The 24,489-nt window shown below is 34.8% G+C and overlaps 3 protein-coding genes and 1 long non-coding RNA gene across 6 annotated transcripts; 3 read left to right on the top strand and 1 right to left on the bottom strand.

The window, feature by feature from the left end:
* Positions 1–119: 119 nt before the first annotated feature.
* LOC132307491 (oxygen-evolving enhancer protein 3, chloroplastic-like) lies at positions 120–1,763 on the top strand. The gene is made up of 3 exons (XM_059805279.1): positions 120–518; positions 1,047–1,342; positions 1,550–1,763. The coding sequence occupies exons 1-3, from the start codon at positions 215–217 to the stop codon at positions 1,646–1,648; spliced, it is 699 nt and encodes a 232-aa protein (XP_059661262.1). The 5' UTR covers positions 120–214; the 3' UTR covers positions 1,649–1,763.
* A 3,572-nt stretch (positions 1,764–5,335) lies between these two features.
* LOC132307500 (probable transcription factor At1g11510) lies at positions 5,336–9,406 on the top strand. The gene is made up of 2 exons (XM_059805291.1): positions 5,336–6,673; positions 9,111–9,406. Exon 1 carries the CDS (start codon positions 5,484–5,486, stop codon positions 6,660–6,662), a length of 1,179 nt encoding a protein of 392 aa, XP_059661274.1. The 5' UTR covers positions 5,336–5,483; the 3' UTR covers positions 6,663–6,673; positions 9,111–9,406.
* A 394-nt stretch (positions 9,407–9,800) lies between these two features.
* LOC132307509 (protein DESIGUAL 2-like) lies at positions 9,801–10,853 on the bottom strand. Its single transcript, XM_059805302.1, has 3 exons — positions 10,605–10,853; positions 10,316–10,521; positions 9,801–10,192 (listed from the first exon to the last, which is right to left on the bottom strand). Exons 1-3 carry the CDS (start codon positions 10,701–10,703, stop codon positions 9,982–9,984), a joined length of 516 nt encoding a protein of 171 aa, XP_059661285.1. The 5' UTR covers positions 10,704–10,853; the 3' UTR covers positions 9,801–9,981.
* A 1,103-nt stretch (positions 10,854–11,956) lies between these two features.
* Positions 11,957–24,255, top strand: LOC132307518 (uncharacterized). 3 transcript variants are annotated; one of them, XR_009482254.1, is made up of 5 exons: positions 11,957–12,331; positions 17,030–17,201; positions 17,337–17,520; positions 17,634–20,561; positions 23,887–24,255. It is a non-coding gene; the product is annotated as an uncharacterized LOC132307518 (long non-coding RNA). The 3 variants fall into 3 exon arrangements; XR_009482252.1 differs by having other exon boundaries at positions 17,030–17,520; XR_009482253.1 differs by having other exon boundaries at positions 17,030–17,520; positions 20,421–20,561.
* The last annotated feature ends 234 nt before the right edge of the window (positions 24,256–24,489 follow it).

Consider the following 24,489-nt stretch of genomic DNA (forward strand, 5'->3'; position numbering starts at 1 on the left):
ATATGCATACGTGTCAAACAAGAATTGGCTAAAACTACATCCAACTTATCCAAGGAGGCAAATCATAGATAAGGCATCACTCTACATCACAGAAGCAAAACAACAAACTGGAAATAATATCATCCCACCACATTAAGTTATATTCCACATATTCTTCATCTATTTCTTCAAAACTTTGGTTCATCACAAAAAAAAAAAAAACACACTGAGCAAAATGGCTCAAGCTATGGCTTCAATGACTGGTTTGCGCGGCTCCTCTCAGGCTGTCTTGGAAGGCAGCCTCCAGCTCAGCGGCTCAACCCGCCTGAGCGGAGCCGGCAGCACCCGCTTCGCCGTGTCCCGGCCAGGTTTTACCGTCAGAGCTCAGCAGACCGGATCAACCGAGACCGAAACCAGTCGCCGAGCAGTACTGGGTCTCGTCGCCACCGGGCTGGCCACCGGGTCTTTTGTTCAAGCCGTGCTCGCCGAAGCCAAATCCATCAAGGTGGGACCGCCTCCTCCGCCCTCCGGTGGACTGCGTAAGTTTCCAGTCTTGTCACTTCCACTATGTTACAAACTATATTTTATGTTATATAATACTTACAATTGCATATGTGTCAGGTTACCAATTGTCTCAATTTTTAGGCTGAGATGGAATTAACACAGTAAATGTGTTTGAAAAGATAACATCCAACTCTGGTACCATGTTAATTGTATGTGTGTATAAATTTGTTAGACTACCAATTTTTAATATATATATATATATTTTTTAAGTAAACTTTTAAGGAATTGACCAAACAATATATATAAAAACACTTCACTCAAAATTTGAAATTTTATTTATTTACTTTTCACAAAAAGTTCAAAAAATCACACACTTGGACAAAGTTAAATTTTAAAAGTAGAAAATGGGATGTGAGAGGAAGGTGGGCCTCACTGTAACTTCGTGCTGTGGAACCCACAAGCCTCACTCGCATATATATATTTTTTTGTATTAAAATGTATAAATAATTTTTGCACGACATCTCTGCAAACATGGTGGCAAATATTGGAAATTGGGCATGCAGCTGGAACACTGAACTCTGATGAGCCAAGGGACTATGACCTGCCACTCAAGGAGAGGTTTTACCTGCAAGCACTGCCTCCAGCAAAGGCAGCGCAGAGGGCAAAGGAGTCTGCGATGGAGATTGTTGGTGTCAAATCGCTTATAGATAAGAAAGCTTGGCCCTATGTCCAGAATGACCTTCGTCTTAGGGCTTCATACCTCCGCTTTGATCTCAACACCATCATCTCCGCCAAGCCTAAAGAGGAAAAGAAACCCCTCAAAGACCTCACTGGAAAGCTCTTCAAGGACATCAGCGACGTGAGTATAATGACATGCTTGGTTCGGTTCAGTTTTCACAACAGTTTCCTGTTTTATGAGATTTTTGATAGATAGTTTCTGTTACAAACTTTTTATAATTGTTTGAAAATAGTTTTATATTTTCTGAATTCTTGAGAATTGCTTTTAAAAAATCGAACATATATAAATGCTAATGTTATTTTGTTTAAATGTTATTGAAAATGTCAGCTGGACCATGCAGCAAAGATTAAGAGCCCAGCAGAAGCACAGAAGTATTATGCAGCGACTGTATCTAGCCTGAATGATGTTCTTGCTAAGCTTGGTTGAAAGGAATTTATTTATGTTCGCTTGTCTAAACTCTTTATTTTCAGTTTCATGATTATATTTCGTATGGTCGCAATGAGTAATTTTAATAATAAATTTTTTTTTTCTTTTCCCAGAACTGAAAGAATTCACTTGCACATGACATGCTAAAGCAAAATGATCAAGCATTGTCCTGATTTATATTTGATTTTAGGCTCTATGACTAACATAGATAAAATATCCTGGGTTTTTTTTTACAGTAGTTACTTAAAATGGTCCTAGAGAATTCAATCTACAATTGTGTTCCCAGCTATGAAACCTGATATAAAAAAATAAAAAAACAAAAACAAAACAAAACTAGCTTATCCTCCAAATAGTTGTTTTTGGAGACTGCTTTAAAGAAAACAAAGTAGTGTTTTCCAATATTTTTTTTGTTCTTTTATGCAAATTCTTTGATGATATAATGAGTAGTAACTTTACAATTATAAAGATATAAAATCTAAAGGAATTCTTCAAGAATCTATGCTGAACTATAACAATAATGCATCCCTAAAATATTATTCGCCCTAAGCTCACCACTATAAAAATTTCACAAATCCTAACTGTTCATAATATTCCAACCCAATTTTACACACACACACACACAAATTATAACTTATAAGAAACTCTAGTGGTTCTTTAGTGAAAAAATCCAACAAAAAGGAAAAGAAAAGAAAAGAAAGGAGAAGAAGTAATTACCCCTTCTTTTATATCGTAGTTGTCATATATTTGGGCTTTGCTTGTCGTTCAGACTTCATTCAATGTCTCCTATCACTAATAAATTGACCCTGTCTTCCATGACTTGAGCAAAATGGTGGACCCAATCTAAAGCCCAAACCTTTGTAAAAGATGAGAGCGAACCTTGTGGCAAAGTCGAATTTCGGATATAATTCGATCCATGCTTGGTGATAGAGATGCAAACAACAGCTGATTCTCCACATACAAAGAGAAAAACTATTTTTTCTCTTCGTTAAGATTAGTCAACTTTTGGATTTTGAGTGATCTAAGGTCAGTGCATGTTCCCAACAGTAACAATTTCCAGTACTATCTTTATCATCAAATACAGACAGACCTATTTATGGTCACAACCAGACGGAAGAACAAAAGAATATTATTGATTAAGGATCAATAGAATTGTGCATTGACATTCTCATTAGGTGTCACTTAAATTTGAAATTAGAAAAAATTTAGACTAGAGTTTGAATTGGATTTTTTTCAATTTCAAATCCAAAACGACAATTCACTACTCTAAAATACAGCATTAAATCTTTTATGCTCTTCATGATATGCAGGGGGGCAAAAGTGAATTTATTTTGTAATTTATAGGGGGCACCATTAACATTTTATAGGTATATAATTAGAAAAGAGAAAAATTATTAGTATTTAATGTAATAAACAAAATTTAGTTTGGGGGTCCATAATACGTGCAACTCCCTTGAAAAATTGCATGGTCGATCTAAACCCGACTGTACAGTCATACAAGAACGATAGGTCCATAGCCTCCAGGGGCGGAGCCACAATTTTGATTCGTAAGCATGAATTTTTTTTTTTTTTTTGTCTTCTCTCTTGTTTTTTTCCGACCAGCAATAAGACTACAAATTGAGAAGTAATAGTGTAAATTAATGTGTTTTGGTGATTTGCTTCTCTCTTTCATCAATTTACTAACAAAAACACATTTGACCAATTAGATTGGCCCATGTTGGCTCCGCCAGTGAGAGCCTGTCTCTTCACATGGCTAAATTATCACTACTAACTTTGAAACAATTTTACACACTCACTTGGTCTAGTAAAGAGTTGAAAATCTGTTTGGGATTACTGTTAAAATAAAATAAAAAACACTTTTATCAACAGTATTGTGAAAAAAATTATGGTTAATAAAAAATATATTAGGTATTTGGTGACATATTATAATAAATATTTTTCACAATTAAATTATTTTTCAATTTATTTGGTAACAATTTCTTTTTAAACACTTCTTTTGCCAATTTACAATTATATCCTTTAGTGTGATTTTAACATATTTGATAATAGCAACTTTATTAAGGAAGGGGTATATAAGTCACATAGAGCGGGAGCGCGAAAGCGGCATATCTCAAAAAATCTTAGAGTGGGAGCGCTGCATTATAAATATATAAAATATTAATTTATAATAGTAAATATATGTTTTAAATAAATTTCATGCAAATAAAAAGACCAAATAGTGAATCAAATATGAGTCCATAACAACTAATATAAACTGCTTTATATAAATGTATAAATTAACAAACATGACAATAAAATAAGTTGCTTTATAAAAATTAAAACATAACCATGAATAGGGCATAATAGAAAAAGCAATGTTCAAAAACATTGTCTTTTATACATTTAATCTGCTTTAAACTGTCAAGATGACAATCATTGTTTTTGAAATATCAATGTTCAAAAGCATATGAAAAGTATATGAAATATCAGAGAGAATATGAAATGATGAAAAGAGAATAAGACTATAAGGGTGAATCAAGAGTCAATTACTAGTGAAAGAAGTTCAAGAATCATGAACTCAACACTTAATAGCCAAGAGAAAATTGAGAAATCACAATCAGAATATGAAAAGTTATTCATTCATTTATTTCTTTATTAATAAATAAGTATTATTAAATATTAAGTATATTGTTATATTATTTGATTTTTACCTATAAAGGTTTACTTAATTAAATTAAATTGATTACTTTTTGACATAATTAATCTTATTTGGTCTATTTAAGTTTGGAGTAAAATCGAAATTTCTCAAGATTCGCATTAAATTCGTGAATTTATTGTCAAAATGTCGTCAACTTATTGAACAAAATATGCGATTTTACCTTACACAATTCGTCGAATTGAACTTAAAAAACCAGCGAATTCAAAAACGTAAGAGCATGAATTTTTGACGAATTTGCTCTCAAAATGCCAATTCACGCACAGAGCAACGGAGCCTAGTGGTTTGAGCGAATTATATGACTAAGTGTGGTTGTGTTTATAAAAAAATAAAAAGGACAAAATTATATAAATAAAAAAGTTACTTAAAATATTCAACATCTACTCAAAACAAAGTTTTAAAAGCTTCAAATTCTAGTTCCATTCAAAGATTTAAATTTGATAATCATTAAAAGTGTACCAAACACATCTAAGCGCAATTTTTCAAAATAAAACTGTTCACCTGGAAGTTATCAAATAATATTTTTCATTTATGTGTTTTGATTCATATATAGAAATATTATTATTAATTTTTAATGGAAATATGTCTATTAGCAACTTGACATTTTTTCACAAATGATATTAACAATTTTATTCCTTTTAAGTGCATGAATATTGTGTTTGGAATTGGGGGATATATATGCAAGTTCTTCGGTTGAGACTTTGGCCAAGATTTTTTTTGAAATAATTGGAAACTCTGGGGTTTTACTTCAATTACTAAAAAGAGCATTGCATGGGAATCTTCCCGTTTGTATCGGTGGCGGCAGTTCAGCTGTCCGATTTCACTAATTATTATATTGACTATTTGCAGTCACCAGATTTCCTCTTGGTAATCTAACGGTCAGATATACTGCTTCTACATCATTCTTTTTGTGGCCACTCTCATTTAATCTTTTCTCCACGGTCCTAACTCAGCATTTCGAAATCTCAATAACGCCCCTCTCCTTTGATAATTGGACAACTCGATTCCTATTCACTTCGTGTTACTCAATCGTTCATACCAGCTCAAGAGTCGAGAGCTCTCTCTCTATCCACTTTGGGGCTGCAAACCCTAGTTAAGAAATTTCGTCTCTCTCTAAATTTATTCAATCTCTTTCTCTCTGCAATGGCACCTACTCGTCGGCTGGAGCACGATGCACAACACAGCTCGTCTTCTGAGGAGGAGGAGGAAGAATCACGTGAAAATGTAGCGCGAGAAGACTCAGAATCTGAAGAAGAAGAAGAAGACAAGAGGTCACCACCTACGCCTCCTAAGGACAAAAAGGCCTCTGCTTTGAAGAAGCCAGAAGCCACCGAAATCTCGGCGCAAACACTCCAATCTTCGTCGTCTGATGAATCCGGATCTGAATCCGACTCCGGCACCGACAAGCAAATCTCGCTCTCTCGCCGAGCCGACCCTAACATCAAGCCCATCTCTTCGAAGCCCATGGAAGAGACTCCGAAAGCTACTAAGAAACCCAGATCGAAGCCCAGCGTCACCGTGAAACGGCCGTTGGAAGAGAAAAGCAATCAGAAGTCGAAAAAGGCAAAGAAGAAGAGGGGTGTAGGGGATGGGGTTATTGAAGAGGATGCGGCGAAGAAGACTGGTGATGACACGAAGAAGCAGTTGTTTCAGAGGTTGTGGAGCGAAGAGGATGAGATTGCTGTGTTGAATGGTATGATCGAGTACACGGCCAAGAAACGGGCCGACCCACTTGCTGATATGAATGCATTTCATAATTTTATCAAGAATAAACTTCATATTGATGTAAGCAAGGCCCAATTGTCTGAAAAAGTTAGGCGATTGAAGAAGAAGTATGAGAACAATGCGAGCAAAGGGAAAAAGGGCGGTGAGCGGAATATAACTAAGCCCCATGAGCAGAAGGCATACGAATTGTCCAAGAGGATATGGGGTGGTGAAGCTAATAGTATAGGTGTTGTTAGCCCAAAGGTTAATGAGAAAGAAAAGAAGAATCAGAACCTTAAAAGTAGTAGAGCCGCCCCTTCACCGATATTGGATGCGAATTCTGATCCTGAGGTACAGAATGGAGAAGCTAAGGTGGATGGTGAGCAAAAAGCAAAGCCGGCCCGGCTGTTCCAGTTCAGTAAAAGCATTGATTCAAGTTTGGAAGATGAGATTATAAGGGATGGGTTAGAGTTGATTGGAGGTAGCAAGAGGCTAGAGTTGGAGGAGAAGTGGAAGCAGTTGCGGGTGGAAGAGGTTGAGCTTTACTTGAAAAGGGTGGAGTTGGTTCGTGAGCAGACCAAACATGTGCTGGCAGTGCTTAAATCACCAGAGCATTAGAATCTGATCAGGTAATTTATGGTGGTTTTTAGTTGATGATCCTGGAGACAGACTGCTAGGTTAATTGTTGCATTTGTGTTTGTAGTAGTTTAATAACTTATGTAATTATGAGTTTGTAGTTCGATCTTTCTTATCCAACTCTGAAATCTTGCCTTTGGAATATCTTTTAATTTTTAGTTCTTGTTTTAATGGCTTTAGATTTGTTGTTGTGGCTTGATAATCCTGATCTTGGCTACCATAATTGGAATATTTGTTTGACTGCTGTTTACTCAGTATCATAGGAAATATTTCATATTACAATTGGCTTGACATATTGGTGTTATCAATTTGCTTGATCTGGAAATTTTTGTTCAGGACAAGAATTTTTTTTTTCATGGGTTTTTGGATGTCAAACCATATTTTCCTTTAATTTGAAATAATCCCTCAACTATATAGCATAGCGGATAAACTTTGGGGTTTCATCCGTCTGCCTCTGTTTTGATTCTTGATATGGTTAGCTTAAGTATCAAGATTATGTCCTAATCTTTTGCATAGGTTACCCAAGTTGGTCAGCTTGATCGACAAATCTGGTCAATAGCCATGTTGGGTTTGGGATAGGGAAATGCATCTTTCTCGATTGTTGGTCCACGGGAGGTGTAGATGAGTTTGTTGGGCATATTCAGGAAGGGACGTCTTTAGGTGGAATGAGAGCATTTGGCAATGCATAAAATATTGGATTAGTGATTGATTAATTTGAGAGCTCTTGTAGCATTGATTAAGAGTAAGGTAAAATACAAAAGTTGTCTGAAACAGGGTTGCCCTGTGATGGAAGGTTAAATTATTTTCCACTTGAGGGAATTATTAACTGAACTAGTAGAGAGAGGTGATTTAGTTCAAGTTGAAGGCAATAAAAGAAAAGGAGCTGGGTTTAAATGGAATGTTGGCAAAAGAAAAAGGAGAGGAACTATGGCATATGGTTTTCTCATGCGTAAATAAAAAGACGCCAGATAGAGCCTAATAATAATAAGAGGTTTACATACCTGACCCCCAGGCGACATCATAAATATTTGGTTAGCAATATGCAGTTCTTGCATAGAGCACATCATATGCATGGAGCTATTATCCCAGTTAATTAGTTAGCAATTGTGATAATGTGATATATTGTGATTTTATCTTATCAGGACATGTATTTTCCTTACTCTGTTGGAGATTCTTGTGGTATCAGTAAGTAATTTGCTCATGTTGCATTAGGAAGCATTGAATCGGCGCCTTGGATTTGGAACTAAATTTGTTCCAATTCCAAATTCAAGCCCCCTCCCCTAACACTACCACGACCACCACTCATGAAACACACACAGGCTATGATTAAACTGGTGCAGTTGCAACTGTTATGGTTAATTTTGTGGATCTTAGGTTATTGTTGGTTTATTTCTTACGTTGGAACTTTTGGAATCGTCGAGTGCCTGTAGATGGTACATTTTTTGTTTGTGGTGATTTATTTATTTTTTATTTAGAACAATCTATTAAAATTTATTAACTAGCCTTATTAGTGTTTTAATGAGATTTTTCTTTTTGGCATTCTGAATCCTTGTCAGTGGTAGTAAAGAAATAGGTTGGAGAGGATTCCATGAATTTCTTTGTGACCTGGTATAAAATATTGTTTTGATCTCTCTCCTCCCTCCTCTCCTCTTTTCTATTTGTGGTCCTTTGTATTTTCAAAATATTTTGTGATGAGCCATTTTTTTTTAATTTGGCAAGACATGTTAGGGGTAAAATCACATTGTGAAACTGTAAAGCATCTTGAAAGTCCTTGTCTCCACCTGCTTAAGTTTCACTTTAATTATTCATTTTGCTCCTATAAAATATATAATGGAATGAAGAAAGAGTTTGAATTTGAAATTGGTGGTGAATTTGAAATTTGATTTTTGGTTGTTATATTAAACATAATGTTCAGCTTGATCAATAAGAGGGATAAGAGGAATGATACAAGTTTAATACTACTTTGATGTGGTTGGGTTGGTGACTTGGAGCAATTGTGGTTCTAACACTCACCTGCCTCTCCACCAAACCCCAGCTTTTCTTGTTTCCATGTATCCTCAGCAACCATATGAAGCATTGACTGACCCTTGAGTTCACATGATATAAATTCATGGATAATTTGTTAATGCTTTCTGGTTTGTTTATAATTTGGCATCCATACACTCTCTTACCGGCTTAAGATAAACAACCATGAAACATGAAAAATCTAAAAAGCTAAAAGGGCCTCGAGACCTGGAAGACGTGATGAGACAAATCTGGCTTGTAACCAAGATTTTAAATTGTTTTGTTTACATGCTCACACCACACTGTCCAATGTAGGGTTCAAATCGCTCACTTTTCTCATTTGGAGAGGAGAGCCTATACTATGTTGCCTTGTTGTATCATCATTGTTATTAGGAAAGTGATACAATTGATGATTTGTTTCAGCAGATTATACAACCAACCTGATGTGGCAATTAGTGATCGACATGAAGACAGAAGAGAGTTCTATAGTCCCTGTTGGACTCTATTTATTATAGTCTACAAAAACTGATCGGGTTTTGTAGCATTTACTCGAATTATTATTTTCTACAGGTATCTTGTCAATGGCATCGTATCATTTCATCATTATTGTTGTTGTTGTTGCTGTTTTCTTTTCAGCTAGTTAACAGATGAATGCCTTGTTTGCAACTTATAACAGAGGCTTGATTAGTCAAGTAATTGTATCATTGTTGTTGTTGTTGTTATTTCCTTTTGGTATCTTGCCAATGGTTTGGTAGCATCATTATCATTATTTTCTTCTGAACTAGTTACCCAATGAATGCCTTATTTGCAATCTTGGAACAGATGCTTACTTAGTCACGTGTTTGCGTTTTCATGTCACCAACAGAAGAGAATGGAGCTATTGGAAATGCTGTGTTAGTTGCTGTCATTGCTGTCAATAAGATTTTACTTCCCAAGAAAAAGAGGGGTTTTATGATTTCCTGTTTAAAATTAATTTTTTTCTTTTAGGATTTGAGTCCCCTTTGTGGGAGTTTCTTGCCAAGACAAAAACTCAAAAAACAAAATAAAAAAAATTAAATGGGCCTATGATCTTGTTACAATGTTGTCTCAAACAAATCGATTTACAGGATCTCAACATTGTGACGATGTCTCAAACAAATCGTTACAGGATCACAATGCGGCAAGAAAAAGAAATCGACATTGGCGATATATGGAGAGGGGTATGTGACATGATAAAGATTGCTTGTATTTTGAAGCTGTGGAGTGTGGAGTTAGAGAGATTAACAGAGAAACAAAACTAGGAAATAAATAAAAAACATCAAACACGGGTTCCCTGTGGAATCCTCCTCTCTTCATCTCCAATGGCAGTGGCTGAAACACAATAAGCAACTGCAAACAGTCCATGAAGGAAGCACAAAATCCCTCCTATAGATAGAACACGATGGTGTGATAGCCCACATGATTTTCTTGATTTCGAGTTCTCTAAAGTCCCTATCATCAGCATCGAGAATCCAACGGCTAGTATAATCCTAATGAATCGAACGAGTTCAGATGAAATCTTATGACATGCTCAAAATTTGAAGCAATTAAGACAATGTTACCATAAAACTCACAAATGAATACAAAATATAGAATATGAAACAGTAAATTACCATGAGAAAACGAGGGAGGCCACAGCTAGTTGCTTGTTGGGAGGTGCTTTATTCAGTTCATCCTTGGACCAAATGCAAGTGCAGCCACCAAACAAGTTGGCAATGGCGTGCGCGAGGGCAAGAAGCACTGCAGCAGCCAACCCGAGCTTGAAAGCCTGGAAGCTCGGATCTCTACACTCGAATATCCACAGCCTAAGATGTTTCACCTGTGCCAAAACAACAAAAATTAGTTGCAGCAACACAATTATAGTTTTCCATTCTGTTATGCAAAAGATTTTTTGACGCATACCTTGTTCTGAGCTACTTCAGCTTCAATGCCGAGAATACCTGCTGCAACGTCCAATATGATGATCAAGAGACAAATGAGAAGGCCTATTTGTTTTGCCATTTTAGCAGACTGAAAGCTCTGAAAGAGATGTTTGAGAAAGAAAAGATGGGAGAAGTTTTTATATAAGGAATATCTCTCTTTATTAGCATGGCCCTTTGATTACTTGTCCTTCATGAGGAGAGAATCTGAATAAAGTAGAAGAGTGGATGCAGACTAATATCATATCTTAACAAGATTAGCTGTAATAATGGAGGGAAAGGCTTCTTTTGTCTTCAAAAAATTTCTTTATTCTGCTTTTTTTGCTTTTAGATTTGGATTCCTTTCATGGGGGAGAAGGAAAGCAGGGCATCACCGGCAAGCGACGAATCTGTTGGGATGGCTACTGGCTAGGATGCATGGACAGCTCAAAGTTTGAAATATTCTCCCAAACATGCATTTAAAGATTCCAAACCAGGTTTTTGAGGAACTTATATGTTTTCATGTATCTTATGTTGATTTACAGTTAAAAAGGAAAGGTCTTTTTCACTAGTTATAGGACTTGTCCTATATTCAGTTAAGGCAATAAATACTTGAAATTTCTATGTTCATGTTACAAAACACAAACAGTTCCATACATGATAAATTTCACTTCACCTCAAGTTCTTGCTCCATGGGAATGCCAGCTCTCATTTTACCATGTTGCTGGGACAAAATTGCCACACTGTTTTGCCCAATTATATATATATATTCCTATTTACATACCGTCATTAAAAAAATAAACAAATAATCAAGTAAATTGGGCTTGGTTTCAGCAGAGTTATGGGCTTGTAGACACGGGCTTAAGCTTGCTGCAAATATCGATATCCCCAATACTGGAAAGTCAAAAAGAAGGCCGATTGGTTTGTTGATTGCACTTACTGAAGATGGATGGGAGGGCCATCTAATGATTTTCATTTTATATGATTAAGCTTCTCTATGCATCTTAATCATATTTTTCTAAGAATAAATCATTTTGTAATAGAATTCTACATGTTATGTATCTCTCCAACATTTATATAGAATTCTACATGTTATGTATCTATCCGACATTTACTTTCTATACTAAACAGCTCTCTTCCAACTAATTTTTTTCTTTTATTATGCAAAGAAAAACCCTAAATAAATAAAAAATTATCTACTTCTCTTGAACAGTTGTAATGTCATAAATAAAAATATTATCCATAGAGAAATTATTTTTTATATTTATTATTTTGTTTTAAAAACTTATCTTCAGCATATTTTAGTCTTATTATATATATATATATAGATTTCTAATAATAGTCTTATTATTATCATTCCACTAAGCTTCTTAACAAAATTGCTGACTGGTGATTTTTACTCGTGTGCCCTATATCTGAGTAGAATAATAGTAAGACGATGACGAAACAAATTTTCAACATTTCTTGAAAATGGAATGCCCATGCCAGAGATCATACACTGCCGTTCTATGTAGTATCTATGTATATTAATGGTGGCTAAAGCGAGTTCCTTATCGTTTACACTTTGCAATATTATCTGTGTCTTCGCAATACCTGTGTGAAGAAAGAAGATGTAGGCAATCAGATGGAAGAGGTTTTCCGAGGACGAAGATCGGCCTGAGAAGCCTAGAAGGTTCGGTGTTACCGAGATGAGAGGCCCCATTACACCTGTTAAGCCAAAACCTCTTTCAGGTCTCTCTCTATATAATGTGAACTATATAAATTTAGCTTTTGTCTGTTTAGGTTTTAGGGTTTTTATTTATAGGTTTGAGATGGATTCCTCATTGTTAGTGGTCTCAATTTTTGCAATAATTCCAGCATAAGTTGTTGCCTGATGATTATTTGATTGTAGGACTTAATTCGAAAACTGAGAAATTCATTTAGTTTAATAATTATGGCTTACATGAAGCAAATTGAGCTTGTGGTGATCCAAATTGCTGCATTCAACTGCATCATCTTTACTCTTTCATGTTGGGTGTTCACGTCTTAAATTGCTCTGTAGTTGGTGTGTTCATGTTGAATTTGGTGACATTGTTCATAAATATTCCGAGCATTGGAGAAAATTGGAGATTTATATTTACCTAGATAAATGCTAGGATCTTGTACAATTCAATTCTTTTGTTTCCACTCTTCGGCTTCCTGCCACTTTCACTAATGGTTGGTCCGGTGGGAACTATTGGTTTCATATAGAAATGCAATATCTAATGTACGAAGGGTATATTTCAACTTCTCTGTAATGTTCAAAATTGGCATTGTTGTTTGCCAGTGTTTGCTCAAGCAACCTAACCAAAATGCTATCCTATTGTTGCGCCCCTGTTTTATATTCAAATTTTAGTCTTAATGCATTTTTTCTTTAGTTATTGGAATGCTGAATATCAGGATATCTTTTGCTAGTCAATTTGGTTTCTTTATTTTGAAGATTATTCCTAAAGTAATGCATTGTATTTTGTAATTGAATGGATTTTACATAATATCTGAAGTACTTGAGTTGGATACATTGTAGGCTGAGTATGATAAAAGAAAGAAATTCATATTTTGCTAACTGAATACTCACACCTGAACTTTCTAACAACTTTCTACACAAGAGAATTTCCTTAAGTGGGCATACATTCTTTCTAGGTAATAATATGTTATATAGACACTCCAGATCACTCTAGGAGAAAAAAACTTTGATTGTCGCCATGGCCTCATTTGTTAACATTTTGGAGGTTGAAATAATTTGAGCCTAAATTTGTATCTGCGCCTGGCACTCGCGCGTGTCCAAAAATCATCATCTACACCGTTACCGTGGGTACTGAGAAAGGTTAATGACAGCAGCAAGAAAAACGGAATAAATAATTAAACCATGTAGTAGTACTTGGGGTCAGCTCATGAATTAATTTTTGATTCAGCTTGAAGGCCATGTTCGTTTGGATCATAAACTCAGAGGTTTTCTGTGCCCTCTGTAGCCCGTTTCATATATTCCCTGGTTGCCGTCCTTGTATCTTATCTTAGTAAATTATATAGATCCTCCTTACAGGTATAGTCACTAGTCAGTGACCTTGGTTCCAAAATGACCAACTATGATAGAAGGGGATATTTCTACTGGTGGATTCGGTTTCTCATCTTTTTAGATTTCATTAAATGTGGCATTTTAGGAAGCATGGACACGCCTAAAAGGGCAAAGAATAAGTGTCGGGCACCGACATGCACCGGACACGCCCCAACACATTTTGGACACGCCAAAAAAATGTGTGAATTTGTTTATCTATTATTTTGAATATTCGGACACGCCGTGGACAAGCGTATCCCATTCTTGGAGATTTTTTTATTTTTATTTTAAATTTTTTTATAAGGCATTCTTGGGGATTTTTAAGAAAGTTTTAGAAAGGAAGCTAGGTTGAAGTGTCACTATGAGAATTTGTTTAATAATCATTACATAATTAGTTAAAAGTTGTTTTATAAAACAATTTTATATTAAAACAATCAGATATTTATGCTTATATTTTAGTTCAAAGGTTCAAACTCTTGCACAATCATCTTTGACTCTAGCTTGTTCTCCCACCGACCAAGCTTCGTTGCCGGTGAATTGTCTCTCTCTCTCCGCCCTCTTTCTCTTCTTTTCTATCTTCTTTTTCGTCCTCTTTTTTTTCTTCTTCACAAACCCTAGATACTTCTTTTTTTCCTTTCGCAACAAAATTCTTTTTATATCTCTTGTGCTTTTTTCCGCTTTTTTCCTCTTGTTTACATGAATTCTTACCTTTATTTTTAACTAAACCCTAATTTTTTTTTTCCTAACAAAATCCTAATCCCCTGTGTTTCTTTGTTTTTTTTTTTTTTTTCAATCTTTCTTAAACCTGTTTTTATCATTTTTTCTTTTTCGCAGCAAAACTTAATTTGTTTTTCATTATTAGGTTGATAAAAAATAATGTTACTCATAGTTTTCGTAAAGTACAATATCATATACATTATAATATATTCCTGTATCCTAATTTTTTAGGATTTGCCGTGTCGCTGTGTCTGTGTTGTGTCGTAACCGTGTCTTGTATCCATTTCTGTGCTTCACTGGCATTCTAATGAAGCATGATGATCTTTGAAAGGAAAATGCTTTGTGTGCCAGATTGAATCACCTCTTTTAATGATAAGTATAATGTCCTTGGCATTCACCAGTTATCTCTGCTACAGCATGAAATTCAGAAGCAGATTATTATTATTATTATTATTATTTTGGTAGATAAGTCATACATAAGTGCCTATAATTGCCTAATAATTTTCTCATTGGGGACTGGAACCTTGAACCTTATATGCATTTGTAAGGAAGGGATTTATGACTTGGGTTAAGCTAGAAACAGATTAATATAATTTAATACATAATATTATTATATCTGAAGGCCCCAACATGTGCTCTCTCTCTCTCTCACGCCCACACAAACACGGCCCAATATCCCAATATATAACCATAAAAATTTATTTATCAATATCAAAAATATTTTTTTAGTAATAAAAAGCATAAAACCCTCCTGTCCTTGTTTTTCCTGTTGATTGAAGTACTTCAACATGGATCAAAGATCAAACAAAAGGTACAATGGTAATGTCAAGAAGACCAAAGAATATAAGGCCTATGTCTTCTTCTTCTTCTGCATAGTATTTATTTTAGTGTTTGTTGTTGTTGTGAGGCATGTGGTTATGAGGAAAAGATAGCTCCCTTGGTGAAGAAGAACAGCTTTCTTTCTCAGCTTATTGTTCTCTTTAATGATGCTTTAGTGCTCCAAGTACAACTTCAAGTTCTTGATTTCCATCTCTTTCCTCAACTCCCCTAGATAGATAGATTGATTGATTGCAAGGATCTGACCTATTTAGCAAGTGAACTCAAATTTTAGGTCTTATTGATGGCTGTTGCCAGCGAATAGTGAAATATAACGGCTGATATGGATTCAACTCTCAGGGATTTGGGGTGAACTGCATGAATCTTGTTTCGCCATTCCCCTTTATCTAGGCTCATAATCTCAGCCAAACCACATATTGTATTTTTATGAGATAAATACCTAAAATGATCAAAGTGCTATTAGATGTAAGAATGGGATATGAGGAAATGACGTAATTAGGTTCTTGGCAACTAGGTGGTGGAACCTAAAAGAAGAAACCAGCAATGAAAAGTGTAACATCTGAACAGTGATCTAAAATAATGCCATGTTTGGTGGCACTGAATCGGCGCTTTGGATTTGGGATTGGAGAAAATTTAGTACAAAATTTGAACTAAACTTCCTCCAATCCCAAATCCAAGGCACTGATTTGGTGCCCCGAAACATAACATAAGTTTTTTTTTTTTTTTTTTTTTTTTGGTAATATAGATGGTCATTTAGAGCACAGTTGTGTTTCTCATTGGAGCATTTATCATCCTTTGGAGGAATTTGGTAGAGTTGTTCATTTAAAATGGTCATTGTGATATCTGCTATAGATTTTAGAAAGAATCTTGAGATAGGAAAAATAGGAAATATTTAAATGTATGAAGCTTAATATAACATGAAAGAAATTGTTCTTTTTCCAATAGTTCTCTGGGTTACTAAAAGAAGGAATCTTTACATAAACTTGCTTTGCTTCCTGAAAAGGTATTCAGTGTGTACTACTAATTGCACATACTAACGAGTTTTAAGTGCCGAAACTACAAAGCTTTTATGTTCTTTTCTTATGAGAAAAGGAAGGGGCATTCTTCAAAAATTATCAGTTGATATAATCTTCATATCAATTGGATGGTTTTCTTTGGTTATCTGAATTGTTTCAATTTTTTTTTTTTTAGTATTCTTCTGTGTTCTAAATTTTGGAACTTTGCCATTGTCTGCTAAATTTTTAGTCTATACTATTTAAATGACTGCTCAATTGAAAGAGATTCATATCAAGGAATTTCCTCCTGTGTTCTCGAAGTTCTCATTGACCCTTGGGCAGTAATGTACTTCATCATATTCGGAGGGTCTTGGTTATAAGTTCCTTTAATTTGCTGTGAAATCTGTGTATGAAGTCATTCGTTGTTCAGATTACAAAGGCCTTAATTTCATTTGTATATGTTCAATAAGTGAATATAAAGTACATGCATCTTAGATTATTTATCTAGCTAATGTTGATCATTATGGTTAATATAATCTTTGTTTCCATTTTTCTTTAGTTATTTATGCAGTTAGCTAATAGTCACTTACTAAATGCAACACTGTTTTTCATATGGTATAACATTGTCATGGTTTGCTTGACGAGCAAAGCATATTGTTATTGGGCTTAAGATATCGATTTTTAAAGGTTGGATCATGAGAGAAAAATGTATGTTACATTCTTATACAGTTGAGAAAGGTTACATAGTTGATTGGTTCTCCTAACTATGCTAGTTATGTATTACGGGATATTTTTGAATCTATGGGACAGTTTGTTGATTGGTTGAAGTTTACCCGGAGGCTCTCATAGTTTGACGCGGAATGATTTCATTAAAGATGTGACAAACATGGCCCACAAACACAATGTATATGTCAGTACAGGTGACTGGTGGGCTGAACATTTACTTTGCAAAGGTCCATCTGCATTCAAAGAATACATAGAGGTGTGACAATATAAGTTCTAATCTTTTTCTTAGTGACTACTTGCCGAATCCCTTGGCACTGAATTGTGTGTGTGTTGTGTTTTTCCTTTTTAATGTCATTGTTCGAGGAATGTAAGCAACTGGGATTTGATACAGTTGAGATTAATGTGGGGTCACTTGGAGTTCCTGAAGAAACTCTCTTGAGATTTGTGCGGTTCATTAAGAGTGGTGGCCTGAAAGCCAAGCCCCAATTTTACAGTGAAGTTCAACAGGTCTGATATCCCCGCCAATGGTGACCAAGCATTTGTTTCTTATGTGGTCCCAACACCTCGATCTTCTGGTATGAAACCAATTTCTCTTAATTATTGTATTCAAAGTCTTCGATTTTCTGTTGCTAAGACATGAAGTCAAACATTTCATTAGATTTTTATATATTTTTTTATTTGTTTCCAGATAAAATTTAATTTCCAGAGTGTGGGGAAGTATGAAACAAAAAAATTTGTGACTGGATTGATAACATGCTGAGATGCTGCCTAATCCTTATTTTAGGTCATGGATTAGGTACATGTGTTCAGATGATCTTGTCGTATTTTGTATACATTGTTAGTAGAAGTATGCTGAAAATGTTTTTATAATCATAGGTGGAGTAAAAAAGGTGATTTAGGTACTTAGAGAACATGTTTCTGAAATGCCATGTGTACTAGCTCAAACAGTGGCTGCATTTAGAGTTAGCATCTCACAGATGAAAATTGTGTGTGTCAAGATGGGATTAACTTTTGTGATTACCATATTCAGTACATTTTAACATTGCAATTTTCAATACTGTAGAGTGGTTGATAAATTGTTGCTTATTGAGCTTCTACAGCGCCTTGCATTAGACAAAACACGTGTATAATGGGACGTAGAAGGTCCTTGTCCCGGAAACTCTAAGAGATAATTAGTCCTCCGTGTTTAAGAACTCCAAGTGATCCGTGTCATGGCATTTTTTTTATCCTAAATATTTACAATGCATTTAAAGTTGGCAGGGTGTAAACCTTGATCAATTTACACAAAGATATTGGGATGATAATTAGTCCTCCTGTCTTTAACATTTCAATGTTCCTCTTGTCCATGGTGATTTTATATCTCGTTTTTCACATTTCTGTTTGACATGGGCCGCTAGAGACTGTCATAGAGTGCCTTATGTGGTTATTAAATGGACTATGAGTAAGAAAACCACTGATATGTAGTGTATATTTGGCCTTCTTTACTATTGGATGTATTTTCTAATGACCTTGTTCAAGTTATTCATATTAGATTAGCAGATAGGTTAGAAAATTTCTGGAGATAATATATATATTTGTCGTTTTTGAAAAACTGTTAACAATTCTATTCATGTTTGCCAATGCAAGGTTCCATTCTTTTTATTTATTTTATATTTATAATTCTTTTTTTTTTTTTTTTTCTTGAAGTCTATTAATATCTTTTGTCATGGGAAAAACTTATATACCATATAATTTTAAGCCATTATGTAGTGCTGCATATATATTCGTTAACTTTCTCCGGATTTGGGACAAGAACCTCACACTTAACATCAGTCTAACCATAAACAGACTGAATCTGTTTTTGGATTCAACCAGTGAATGATCGATCTTAACCCAAAACTCATATAATTATTAAACATGGTCTAGGCCTTACCAAACCCATAAAAGTAATAGATTGAGTTGGAGTGGGTTTCAAAAAAAAAAAAATTACGACATAAGAGGCCCGGTAATTGTCTGGTGCATGTGGGACGGGGATAAACATGCATTTCAATATTCCAGGATCAGGGTTTTGAGAATGTTATTTTATGTTTTTCACTAGTTCTAGGAGGACTATATTCAGTTAAGGCAATAAATACTTGAAGAATTTAAGTCAGAAAATGAAAACTGTCACTACAAATGATGATATATGATCAAATTGAAATTTCTAGAAAAATTCCAAAGCTAATTACTCTCTGAGTTTGGGAGTACTAATTGGTGCCTTGGAATTGAATTTTTATTATTTTTATTTTTATGTGTCATTGGCAAGAAACTCACACACCACTCACACACCCACTTTGCTCCTTTGGAGACTCGAACTCTCACCATCCACTTTGAGAGGTAGAGGAGATACCATTGGACCACGAGGCCCTTGTTGCGTTGGACTTGAAATTGAAGAAAGAAAAATTAGTGCTCCAAAACATAGAATTATTGGTGGAATTTAGATCTCCTCTATCTACCAGGTGAATACAATGATTAATTCAAATCTCCTTTACGCGGGCCAAATGTTTTAAACATTTCAAGTGTTTGGATGTCACCTCTTAGTTTCCTTTTCTTACTATTCAAACACTTGAAATTTAAAATTAAAAAAAAAAAAAATCATTTTCTTGCTTTTCTAACTTGAAAAAAAGTTTCACGTATTGCAGGATTGTTAGGATAAATTGGGCTGGTATTGCAGTCTTTTTAGGACAAACTTGCTTTTGGTTGAACAATACTAAAAAGTCCAGTTTGAAAATGACATGGGCTTCGTGGAGTAGATAAAGTTTTCTTTTCATGGGCTCCTAGGTTCTGTAACTGTGTTGCCTATGAACTTGGTAAATGGGCTTTCAATTGTAAGCAAAGTGATCTTATTCTTTTTATGCAGTTATTCATGTATATTTTGCTGGTTGTCTATAAAATTTCTATTTACTTTGTTAAAAATAAATTTTATTAATTAAAATAAAAAAAATTAAGAAATTGTATAGTAGCCTTTCTTTTTTCATTACAGAAGCTAAATCATCGACATCAGTTCAGAAAATCTCACTGTACAACCAATGTATCACAGCCCAATGTAAACATACGGACTATACAAAGTTTAACAAACACCAACGGGCCAGTAGTCTAGTAGTATCAACCTCTTACTTCTCAAAGAAAGGTCAGGGGTTCAAGTCTCAGAAGAGACAAGTGTGTGTGAGTACCAAATAGGGAAGAAAAAAAAAAAAAAAAAAAGTTCAACAAACAAAAACTTAGGCCCAGAGACCCAAAAACAGGCAGACAATAATCGAATTTGGAATCAGCTGCATCAAATGAAGTGTCCTAAAGATGATCGAAGACGATCATGATTAATTTATCAGAGCTGCGTATACACTGCCATTATATATGTATCTGTGTATGTATATATATTAACAAGGATGACTAGAATGAGAACCTTATCGTTCTTTCTTTGCAATATTGCCTGTCTCTTGCTAATTTATGTGTGAAGAAAGAAGATGTCGGCATACAGATGGAAGAGCTTCTACGAGGACGAAGATCGCCCCGAAAATCCCAGAAGGTTCGGTGTCAGCGAGATGAGAGGCCCCATTACACTCTCTTAAGCCAAAACCTCCTTCAGGTCTCTCTCTATGTATGTATAGCTTCTTCACGTGTTGCTGAAATACTTGAAATACGTTTCTTTGATTATTCAATTCTTTAGTCAATTTTAAGTTTTAGGTATTTTCTTTATAGGTTTGAGATGGATTCCTCGTTGTTGGTGGTCTCAGTTTTGCAATGATTGCCACCATAAGATGTTGCCAGATGATTATCAATTTATGATTTAATTTGAAATTGGGGAAATTGATTTAGTTTAGTAATTACTATGTCTTACTTGAAACAAAATGAGCTTGTGGGTATTCAATTTGCATTTCAATTGCATCGTCTTTACTCTTTCATAGTGGGTGCTTTAAATTAATTGTTTCTGTAGTTGTGTTTTCATGTGGCATTTGTCTGTGACATTGTTCATAAATATTTTGATCATTGAAGAAAATTGGAGATCTGTATTTACAACTGAAACTATGGATGTATGTTAGGATCTTTTACAATTCAGTTATTTTACCACCACTCTTGAGCTTCCTGCCATTTTCACTAATGGTTGGTTCAGTGGGGATGATTGGTTTCACCTAGAAATGTAATTTGTAGTGCACAAAGGATATATATGATTTCTCAACCATTTTCTCAAAAATGCTATCATATTATTGTGCCCCTGTTTTATTTTCAAGATTTGGTGTTTGATGCATTTTTTCTTTAGCTATTAGAATGCCTAATATTGGGATATCTTCTGGTATTCATTTTGATCTGCTAATTTTGAAGATTATTTCTAAAGTAATACGTTGTACTTTGTAATTGAATAGATTTTACATACTATTTGAAGCAATTGAGTTGAATACAACATGGTAGGGCTGAGTATCGTATGTGCTAATCATATCTCTTTTTGAACTCTAAAGGTGTCTCTAGAAAGAAAGATATATATATTTTCCTAACTGAATAATCACTACTGGACTTTCTTAACACCTTTTACACAAAGGATTTTTCCAAAGTGTGGCAAACATTCTTTTTAGGTAATAATTTGTTATATAGATACTCCAGTTCACTCTATGGTGTAGGAAAAGGAAAACTTTCTTTGTTCTGCTGTGTCTCCATTTTGTTATCATTTTGGAGGATGAAATAATTTGCATCTGGCACTCATGCGCCTGTGACAGCAGTGAGAACAACAAAATCAATAATTAAACCATGTAGTAGTACTTGGGGTCAGCTGCATGAATTTAATTTTGATTCTTCTTGTAAGCCATGTTCATTTGGATCATAGCCAATCAGGTATTTTGTGACCTCTGTAGCCCATTTCATATTTTCCTTGGTTGTTGTCCTTGTATCTTATCTTAATGAATTGTATAGATACTCCTTACTGGTGTAGTCAGTGACCTTGGTTCTAAAATGACCAACTATGATAGGAAGGGATATTTCTGCTGGTGGATTCGGTTTCTCATGTTCTTAGATTTCGTTTAATGTGGCATTCTAATGATGCATGATGTCCTTTCAAAGCAAAATGCTTTGTGTGCGAGATTGAATCACCTCTTTTAATGATATAAGTAGTTGAGTAGAACGTCCTTAGCATTTACCAGTTACCTCTGCTAGAGCATGAAATTCAGAAGCTGGTTATTATGGCAGATAAGTCATACATAAGTGCCTATAATTGTCCAGTAATGATCTAATTGGGGACTTGAACCTAAACCTTGCATGCATTTGTAAGGAAGGGATATACGACTTAGGTTACGCTAGAAACAGGTTATTATAATCTAATACCCAATTCTACTATATATGAAGACCCCAACATGTGTTTTCTCTCTCACGCGCACACAAACACGACCCAATATCACAATATATAACCATTAAAATTTATTTCGAGAATCTATTATTAGTCATAAAATGCATTAAACCCTCTTGTCTTTTTTTTCCCCTTAATTGAGGTATTTCGACATTGATCAAACAAAAGGTAAAAAAAGGTACAAAGAGAAGCTAAGACTTCTGTCAAGAAGAACAAAGAATTTAAGGCCTATATCTTCTTCTTCTGCATAGTTAAATAATCAATATTGCTGTTAGTGTCTGTTGTTGTTGTGAGCCATGTGGTTATGAGGAAAAGATAGCTTTTCGAATTGAGATAGCAAGACTGTTCTCTTGGTGAAGAAGAACATTTTCTTTCTTAGCTTCTCGTTCTCTTTAATGATGCTTTGGTTCTCCAAGTACAACTTCAAGTTCTTGATTTCCATTTATCTCCTTAACACCCCTACCCTTACCTTATCTTTTACTTCCTTGGACAATCTTCTCCTCCTGTCATATTAGAAACTATTGTTATGAATATATATATAGAGAGAGAGATCAAGAGAGAGAGAGGCTGCAAGGAACTGACCTATTTAGCCAGTGAAGTCGAATTTTAGGTCTCTTTGATGGCTGTTGCTGACAAACAGTGAAATATTACGGCTGATATGGATTCAACTCTGAGGAATTTGGGGTGAACTGCATGAATCTTGTTTCGCCATTCCGCTTTATCTAGGCTCATTATCTCAGTCAGACCACATATTGTCATATTTTTTGTGAGATAGGTAATGAAAATAATCAAAGTGCTACTAGATTTAAGAATTGGATAACAGAAAATGTAGAAATTAGGCTATAAACAACTAGGTGGTGGAACGTAAAACAAGAAACCAGCAATAAAAAGTGTAACATCTGAACAGTGCAGCTAAAAATATGTTATTTGGGAATATAGATGGTCAATAAGAGTGCAGTTGTGTTTCTCATTGGACCATTTATCATCCTTTGGAGGAATTTGGTAGAGTTCATTTAAAATGGTCATTGTGATATCTGCTATAGATTTTAGACTGACTCTTGAGATAGGAAAAATTGTAAAAATTTAAATGTATGAAGAAGCTTAATATAACTCGAATGAAATTGTTCTTTTTGCAATAGTTGTCTGGGTTACCACAAGAAGGAATCTTTACACAAACTTGTTTCACTTCTTGTAAAGGTATCCAGTGTGTGCTAACAATTGCACATACTAACGAGTTTTAAGGCCCCAAAGTACAAAGCTTTTATATTGTTTTCTAATCAGAAAGCGAAGGGGCATTCTTCAAAATTTTGTCAGTTGATATAATCTTCATATAAATTGGATGCTTTTCTTTGGTTATCTGAATTGTTTCATTTTGTTTAGTATTCTGCTGTGTTCTAAATTTTGGAACTTTGTCATTGCTGCTAAATTGTTAGACTATACTCTTAAAATGACTTCTCAATTAAAAGTGATTGCATATCAAGGAGATTCCTACTGTGTTCTCCAAGTTCTCATTGACCCTAGGGCAGTAATGAGTTGCTTCTCATTTTTGCTTTAGCAATATTATCCGTCTCTTTGTAATTTCTGTGTGAAGGAAGAAGATGTCCACATACGGATGGAAGAGTATGTACGAGGACGAAGAACGTCTTGAGAAGCCTAGAAGGTACGGTGTTACAGAGATGAGAGGACCCCCTCACACCCTCTTAAGCCAAGACCTCGTTAAGCTCTCTCTGTGTGTGTGTGTGTGTGTGTGTGTGTGTGTGTGTGTGGCTTTAGCTTCGTGTGTTAATAAATTCCTTGTAATGTCTTTCTCTGATTATTCATCTCTTTATAATCCCATGTCAAGTTTAAGTTTTTAGGGCTTTTATTTATAGGTTTGAGATAGACTCCTTGTTGTTAAGGGTTTCACTATGATTATGATTATATGATTTAATCTGAAAATGGAGAAATTGATTTAGTTTAATAGTTATGTCTTGCGTTGGACAAATTGAGCTGGTGGCTATTAAATAACAAAAGGCAGAATAGAACACACACATTTGCTGAGCTACATTTATTGTTCGAGAATTTGAAAACTCATAAGATTATTTCATATTCACAACCTGGATTTTGTGAATCAAGTCATTAAATATATGGTACAATTCATGAAACTTACAAATTTGTTATATATATATATTAAAAAGGGGTAGGTGCATGAAAC

Source organism: Cornus florida, unplaced genomic scaffold, assembly GCF_030987335.1.
Source record: "Cornus florida cultivar Cherokee Brave unplaced genomic scaffold, ASM3098733v1 CherokeeBrave_3.0.0_Hap2_Chr01, whole genome shotgun sequence".
Classification (NCBI taxonomy): Eukaryota; Viridiplantae; Streptophyta; class Magnoliopsida; order Cornales; family Cornaceae; genus Cornus; species Cornus florida.